This window comes from Mesoplodon bidens, assembly GCF_964165515.1.
Source record: "Mesoplodon bidens genome assembly, chromosome: X".
Taxonomy (NCBI): domain Eukaryota; kingdom Metazoa; phylum Chordata; class Mammalia; order Artiodactyla; family Ziphiidae; genus Mesoplodon; species Mesoplodon bidens.
Window position 1 is genome coordinate 85,185,490 of NC_138163.1, and position 8,209 is coordinate 85,193,698.

At 52.2% G+C, this 8,209-nt stretch overlaps 1 protein-coding gene across 1 annotated transcript; it reads left to right on the top strand.

The window, feature by feature from the left end:
* Positions 1-4,638: 4,638 nt before the first annotated feature.
* Positions 4,639-6,026, top strand: LOC308609393 (uncharacterized protein CXorf49 homolog; the record flags this gene model as incomplete). The annotated part of the gene is made up of 2 exons (XM_081223072.1): positions 4,639-5,880; positions 5,979-6,026. The coding sequence occupies 2 exons, from the start codon at positions 4,639-4,641 to the stop codon at positions 6,024-6,026; spliced, it is 1,290 nt and encodes a 429-aa protein (XP_081079198.1).
* Positions 6,027-8,209: the final 2,183 nt, after the last annotated feature.

Sequence of the window (8,209 nt, forward strand, 5' to 3'; positions counted from 1 at the left end):
TAAACTGATGAATGTATAAATAGAATGTGGTATACCCATACCATGGAATATTATTTGGCAATAAAAATAAATGAAGTACTGATACATGCTACAACATGGGTGAACCTTGAAAACATTATATTAAGTGAAAGAAGCCAGACAAAATGTACTATATATTGTGTGATTCCATTTATACCAAATTTACTAAATAGGCAAATCATAGAGACAGAAAGTAGTTTATTACTTGCCTATAGGGCTGGGGGTAGGTTGGGGGGGTTCAGGGTGTTGGGTAAGGGATATAGGGCGTCTTCTTGGGCTAACAAAAATATCCTAAAATTGATTGTGATAGATGCACAACTGTGAATATACAAAAAGCCATTGAATAAGGCATTTTATTTTTTAATTCATTTTTATTGCAAAAACACATAATAGGAAACCTACCTTATTAACAATGTTTTTAGTGTACAGTGTTGTTAACTATATGAACATTGTTGTAATCAGATCTCCGGAATTCTTCATCTTGCATGACTGCAAATCTATACTCATGGAACAACAACTCCCCATTTCCCCCTCCCCCAAGCCCTTGGCAACCAGGATTCTACTTTCTGTTTCTAAGAGTTTGACTACTTTAGGTACCCCATATAAGTGGAAACATGCAGTATTTGTCCTTTGTGATTGGCTTACTTCACTTAGTATAATATCCTCAAAGTTCATCCATACTACAGCATATAGCAAGATTTCCTTCTTTTTAAAGGCTGAATAATATTCTGTTATATGTATACATTATATATACCACCTTTTGTCCATTCACCTGTTGATAGATATTTAGGTTGTCTTCACCTCTTGACTATTGTGAATAATGGTACAATGAACATGGGAGTGCAATAATCTATGCAAGATCCTGATTTCAATTATTTTGTAATGTAAATGTAAATATACGGAAGTGAGAATGCTGGATCATATGGGAGTTCTAGTTTTATTTTTTTAGGAACTTCCATACTGTTTTCCATGGTGGGTGCACAATTTTACACTCCCACCAGCAATCCACAAGGGATTCATTTTCTTCACTACCTTGCCAACACTTGCTATTTTAAGTTTTATTTTTTTAATACTGGCCATGTTAACAGTTGTGAGGTGATAACTCATTGTGGTTTTGAATTGCATTTCCCTGTTGACTAGTGATGTTGAGCATTTTTCTTATACCTGTAGGTCATTTATGTGTCTTCTTTGGAGAAATATCTAATCAATTCCTTGGTCCATTTTTAAATTGTGTTATTTGGGTTTTGTCTGTTTCTTTGTTTTTGAAAGCATAAGCCACAGATTGGGAAACAATATTTGCAAAGCACACATGATAAAAAAACTTGTATCCGAAAGAGATAAAGAACATTCGATATTCAGTAATGAGAAATCAAACAACACAATAAACAATGAGCAAAGAAAAAATCGAACTGACATCTTGCTTATTGGATGGTCAGTAAGCTATTGAGAAGATGTTTGACCTCATTAGTCATTAGGGAAATAACTAAAGCCAGAATGAAATACGACAACATAGCTATAAGCATGGCTGAAATAAAAACAAAATACAGACAATACCAAGTGCTAGACAGACTGAGGAACAGCTAGAACTCTCCTGCATTGTTGGTGAGAATGCAAAAAATGGTATAGACTCTCTGGAAACAGTAAAAAATACACTAACGATTCAATCCAGCAAGTTAACTCCTAGATATTTACCCAAGAGAAATGAAAACTTATATTCACAAAAAAATCTGTATGCAAATGTTCATAGCACTGTTCTTAGATGCTTGGGTGACTGCACACTGGCACTGGACACAGACATATCTAGGACTACTGGACACAGTTTCTGAGCTGACATTGATCCCGGAAGCCCAAAGTGTCATGATGGGGCCCCATTAGAGTGGGGCTTATGAGGTTCTGGCAGTAAAAGGAGTTGGGGATAGAGATCAGTTCACGGTGAGCTGACTGGGTCCCTGGACAAACACAGTGGTCATTTCTCCAGTCCCCAAGCTGATAATTCTAAGTGATACACTTGGCAGTTGGAGCAATGACCTACACATTGGGTCATTGGTCTGTGGAGTAAGAGCTATCACGGTGGGGAAAGCCAAGAGGAACCTCTGCCACTGGCTCCCACCCCAGGCCAAGAATGTAAGTCAAAACCAGTATTGGATCCTGGTAAGCATAAGGGGTTAAAGCAGAGATTAGTGACATCATTGGAGATGTATGGGATGTATGGGAAGAGGAGGTAGGAGAGCCACAGGGACGAAGAGAGTGGAGAAGGTGAGAAGAAGTTCTGGGAGTCTCTCTATGGGGGAGGGAGGAAGGGAATGGAAATGGTGAGAGGGAAGATGGAGGCTTCCACTGGATCCACTAGTAATGTTTCATAGGATGCTGGTGGAAGCAGGAGATTTTGCTATATCCTTCCTTATCCATTTTAACATATTTGAAATAGCACACCATGACTTAAAAAGTCACTGGGAGAAGTGGAAGAGGGCGGTATCCACAAACAGGCAGGTACCATCGGGGGCAGGCTCAAGGAGGAGAATTGCAGATTTACAGTGCACCAAATCTCCCCTGCTCTGTAACTTCTCCAGCATGGCCAGCTTCTCAGGTGCAGAAACTCAGGCCCAGAAAACTGGGCCTTTGAGTTTCATAGGCAAGAGGGGTTCAGACACGCCAGGACTCTCCAGGAGGTCAGCCAGAGCAGGATGCAGGAGAGAGAGGTGACTGAAGACAGAGGAGTATGAACGGGTAAGAGCAGAAGGAAGGTATGGGAGGAATGGAGGGGTGTCAGAGTAGGAGATGGGTGGCAGACAAGGGAAATTCTGACACCCAAGGGCCGTATAGAAACCAAGTGAGGGACCCCTACCCAGACATCAGTACTGCTCAGCTCAGGGAAGCTGAGAACTGACAGTTCCAAGAAAAATTGAGAGACACCTGGCTATCCACACCGACCGCCATCACAACTGGTAGGCCTTGGATGTGCATACATAAAAAGTTTAAAACATACTTCTACATATACTAAATTCTCATATATTACATAGGATTGACTGGTGTGTGTGTGTGTGCCCACGCACGCAAGTGATTTAACTTACAAATGTGAATCCAAAGCCATCGGTCTGCAACTTGCAGTTTGAAGTCAGGAGGATGCTTTCAAAAGCTGTGAGAATGGCCTGATGCATTCCGCTGGACTGCCACGCTTTATGCTACTGGATGCTAAGCCACGTTGCATTCATCCATTTCCTTACTGATGGGAATTTGGAGTGTTCCCAGTTTTTCCCAACACCAACACCCTTGTGCATGGGCTCCTGTACACTACAGGTACCAGCATGTCTAGGGAAGAAGTACCAGGCGGGGGACTTGCCGGAACATAGAGGAAATACCTATTTTTTTTTTTCCTTTTTAAGATCTTGGGCTCAAAACAAGGACTCTGGAGTCAGATTGATTGGTTTCAACCCTGCCGCTGATCCCCACGAGCCGAAGGACCTTGGGCCAGTGGCTGAACCTCTCAGTGCCTGTTTGCTCACCGGTAAGAGGCCAGTAATAGCTGGCACTAGAGTTCTAGGCGTGTCATGTGGATGCATTACTATTTATGCCCAGCACTTAGAAGAGTGCCAGGCGCAGAGTCCGTGCTGGCACTAAGTTGCTTTCAATGGATTCTGCCAAATTACCTCCCAAATGGGTCTCTTGCACCACCGCCACAGGGGTTTGCTCCTCACCTCTCCCACCCTCGGAATGGTTAAGCTCTTTGAAGGTTGTCAACCTAGTGTGTGAAACCCGATTCGTGGTTTTAGTTCACATCTCCAGGATCAGCGGTGGCGAGCATCTTTTGGGGTGTAACTGGCCACTGCGATTTCCTCTTCTTTGAATTTGCCTCAGAGAGGGGGAAGGGCTGATGGAGCGAGGCCAACCCCAATCTGTCCGCCAACCCCAGTCTGTCCGCTAAACCCGCCTGCCAATAACGTTTGCTGAGCCACATTTGATGCAGCAGTTGAGACAGAGACCATACAGAATGAAAATACAATCCCTTTGCTCTCTGGCCGACCCCTGATCACTGACTGCGGGACTCCTATGCCCATTCTCCTGTTGGGTCGTAAGGCTTGCGGTGGAGGGGAGACTGGCAAATGCTTTCGGCGCGTGCTAGGCGTCCAGTGCCTCCATCTTGACATTTCATCCTCACCACCCCTGGAGCCCGGCGCCCTCACTCCCCTATCCCCTGTATAGATGGGAAACGGAGGCTCAGAGCTGTGACTCTAACTGGAAAGGGGAGGCGGGACGGGAGGAGGCGGGCCGAGAGACTTGACAGAGGGAGGCACTCCCACCATCCCCTTCACCAGCCAACTGCTTGGACCGCCCACGGGCTTGAGGGCAAAGCAGAGGCCCTCGACCCCATTGGCTAGGCCTCGAGGGGACAGGCGAACGAGGCGCCCGCTGGTTGGCGGGGGCCGGACCAATGAGGTGGCCGCGGCGTGGGCGTGGGAGGCGCGCTGAAAGTCGCGCGTCGTTTCTTCTGAGGCGAGCTCGTGCGGCGCCTGAGGTGGTTGACGCTGCTCACAGAGCGCCGCCCGCCTCGTCCGCCGTGACGGCGACCGCAGCTCGGGCCATCAACTGTCGCCCTGGTTCCGCGGCCGCCCGGGTCGCGACATGAGCTCCCCAGATGAGGTGTCTGTGTGGGGAACGGGTTTCGGCCCAGAGGGCGGGGAGCGAGCCGGCGTCCGCCCGGCCGGCCGCGCAGTTCCGCGGGGACCCAACCGCGGCCCTGAGCCCAGGAAGCTGCCGAGCGGCGGGGGCGGGAGCGGCTGCCCGGATCCCAAGAGCTTCCAGTCAGAGTGGGAGATGCTAGAAGCGGGAGGTCCGGTGCTGTGTGGCCGTGAAGGCCGACCTGACTCCCCGGCTGACGACATGAGGGACCTCCTGGACCTGGCCGAGGAGTCTGCGGCGGGCACCACGCAGCAGCTGTACGACTGGGACATGCTGGGCTTCTGCAGGTACCCGTTGGCGGAGCCCTGCGCCTCCTTCGAAGTGTCCGCCGGCCTCGAGGCGGGTCCCGGCGGTCCAGGAGCGACCGCCCAGAGCTGTGGGGTAGCACCGCCGGCTCTGGCCGGCCCTCTCCCCCTCGGTGGGCCCGAAGCGGGCCAGGCCTGGAGGAAGCCTGAGAGAGCCACTAAGCGTAGGTTGAACGTGGCTGTGGATCGCCAGCGCTTCTCCAATGAAGGCCTGGTCCGGCAGCTATCCGACTCCGAGTCCTCAGATGAGTTCAGTGACACAGAGCTGATGACGGTGAGTACTTACCCCGGAGGAGGAGGCCAGGCCGAGCCCAGCAGACCCGAGGATCCCGGGGACACTCCCAGTCACTCGAATTTCCAAATCAGGGAGAATTTCCTTCACGTGACAGGCTCTTCCTTGTCCTCGGCTCTGCGAGGATTCTCTTCGGTTGTGGAAAGGCAGGGCGTGGGAGAGCAGGGCATCTCTTCCCCTAAGAAAATGCAGAGCGTGCTCTGGGGGGACGGGGGCAGCAAGCCCAGCTCCCCGGGAGCTGCTGCTGCTGCTGCTACGGCAGGTGGCCTGCCGCAGGTCACTCCTAGGAAGAAGGGGACCCAGGAGAAGAAATCCCTCGGGGGAGCCTCCACACTTGCCCTGGGGAAAAACTTCCCTTCCTGGGGGCAGCGAATCTGGGCACCTCCGCTGGAACCGGCCACCTTTCCCCCAGTCTCTGGTATTCCGCTGCTTGGGAGATCCAAGAGGTATACCTTGGTCCCTTCCGGAACCAAACAGGCCAAGCACACCAGCGCTGGGAAGAAATCCGTGGTCACGTGGACAAGGGAGTCTGAGGCTGTGGCGGGAGAAGATAAGGACCCAAATAGAGACCCAGCCCCAAAGGGCCAAGTGAGTAGGCCAGGCTCCTCCTCTCTCCCCACTCTTCCCTGCCCCCACCGCACCCAGAGCACACGTCTTCACCCATGCTGCCTCTGTCCACCCCTCAGGGGTCGTCATTGGGTGCCCCTCGGTCACTGGGTCATTATGATGCCTGATCGGGCTCCTTTTACTAGGGACAAACAGTAAGGTAGCACTTCGGGTGTGCTGGGCCTGGTTCTCCACCCTTGGCCTGTTTCCAGCGTCCTCTGAGAGACTGGGGCTGGGATGGAAGGGAGGGTTGGTAGCTGAATTGGGTCGGGGGATCCCTTAAAAGCTTCCCCGAAAAGCCTCAGTATTTAGACTCACCAGCTTCCTGAATCCTATTTCCTAGCTGTTCCCCAGACCTTCCTTGCAGGGGCCCTGGGCTTACTCAGTGCCCCACTGTTGTCCCTAGATCACCTCTGCCTGCTGGCCTGGGGCTGACGGAGGGAGAAAGTGCTAATGAGATCAGCCTTTCAATTCCCTTCCCAATTCCCTGCCTCACCCCGGCCGAAATCACACAACACACTCTCTCTCTCTCTCTCTCTCTCTCTCTCTCTCTCTCTCACACACACACACACACACACACACTTCCTTTTCCAAATCGGTGAAAAATTTTTGTTTCAGCTGCCAGCTCACAGGCCAGGGACATCTTATCCGCGCATGCATCGTGGAAAAGCCAGCAGTGGTGAGGTCGACACCAGAAGCCCCCAAGATCCAGGAAAATCAGAGCCCTTGGCCCTGAACCAGGGAGAAGTCATGCCCAGGGGGCCTGTCCCCTCAGGTGAGTGTCGTGGGTTTGATAGGAGGGGAGGGGAGAGGGGTGGAGGGCAGAAACCTCTGTCTCTGTCTCTGTTGGGGGCACAGCCTTTCTCTCAGGCAGCTTCTCCCACAGGAGACGGGGTGCTGGCAGGGCTGGCCTTGAGCCACATCATCCTCTGTGTGGGGTTTGTGCGGCGGGGCTGATCGGTGGCAGTGCCACAAACAGCTCCTCCGGGTGTAGCCTTACAGGGGAACAGCCTTTTCTGTTAAGTCCTTTTCGCCCACATTGCTCTCCCACGTGCTGGCTGTGGCTGCAGCTCTGGGAGGGGCGAATCCAGAGGCACATAGCTTGGGGACCACAATGCAATGGCGAAATGGCTGCCCCCGGGTAACAGCGGAGGCAGGCCCAGAGAGAAGGTTCGGGCTTCTGGGCAGAGCAGGGGCGGCTGGTCACCAGCAGAGGGTGGTGCCGCCTCACCTCACGGTAGACCCCACTTGGCCCTTTCCACCTCACTGGGAGCCTGGGAAGCTGGATTGTGTGTCCTTTCCCTCTCAGGTGACTGGGAGCCACTTGACCATCCCCCAAGACCGGAAACGCCGCAGCAGCCACTGGGAATGCCGGGCTGTCCTTGGGTAATGCTTCCTCTGGCTCCTGGAAATGCAGGCCCAAACTCGAGGGTGGGATCTGGGTCCAAGTTCAGCTGACATGTGTGGGGGCCACCCCTCCCCTGCCCCCATCACGTACCCCATGGAGGGAGCCCACCTGCGTTCCACTGAGGAGCGCTTGCCATTCTAGCCACCCGGCTTTGGGGTGGAGGGCCCTGTGGAGAGGAGAAGGTGGAGAGAGGAGGCCAGATTATACTAATCATTTCCTCCTGTGTTTGCTGGCCTAGTGTCTCGTGCTACAGAGAGAAGTAGACGACCTTAAGAAGAAATGTGGTATGAGGAACCAGGGACAGAGAGCGGTGTCTTAGTTCAGAACCCGGGTGGGCACCTGGGGTGGGGCTGGGCTGCAGGTGCAGTCGGCCTCGCAGGGACCAACATCCCTGTGGGGAGGAGAACCTAGCAGGCCTGGCCCTGGAGCCGGCTGTGCATGTACACCTGGGCGTGTGTACAGGTAGCAAAGTACTGTCTGGACTGCATGCACACTTTGCCAACCAGACCAGTCCTAGGGAATCTCCTTCTGATAGGACTTTTAGAGATGCCTCGTTGATTTTCCCTTGAACTGCTGCTTGGTGTGGCTTCTAAGGTTCTTGCTGGATTGTTTGTTTGTGTGTGTGACGGGATCTGACTGGTTGTGGCACGGCCCACAGCATCAGAGCTGCTGGTACACTTTGTTTCCCTTTAGGAACCAGTTCCACATTCAATTCCGGTGGTGGGGAGTGATCTGGTCCAGAGCTCTTTGCATCGGGTCTGGAGGGGGTTTCAGGTTTCAGGGCTAGGCGGTTCCTCACGGGGATAGGGGGACGGGCTTCCATATCCCTCTCTCTGGAGTGCCTACTAATGCCTGTCCCTGTTGCAGACACCATGAAGGACATGGCTCTCACGATCCTGACAC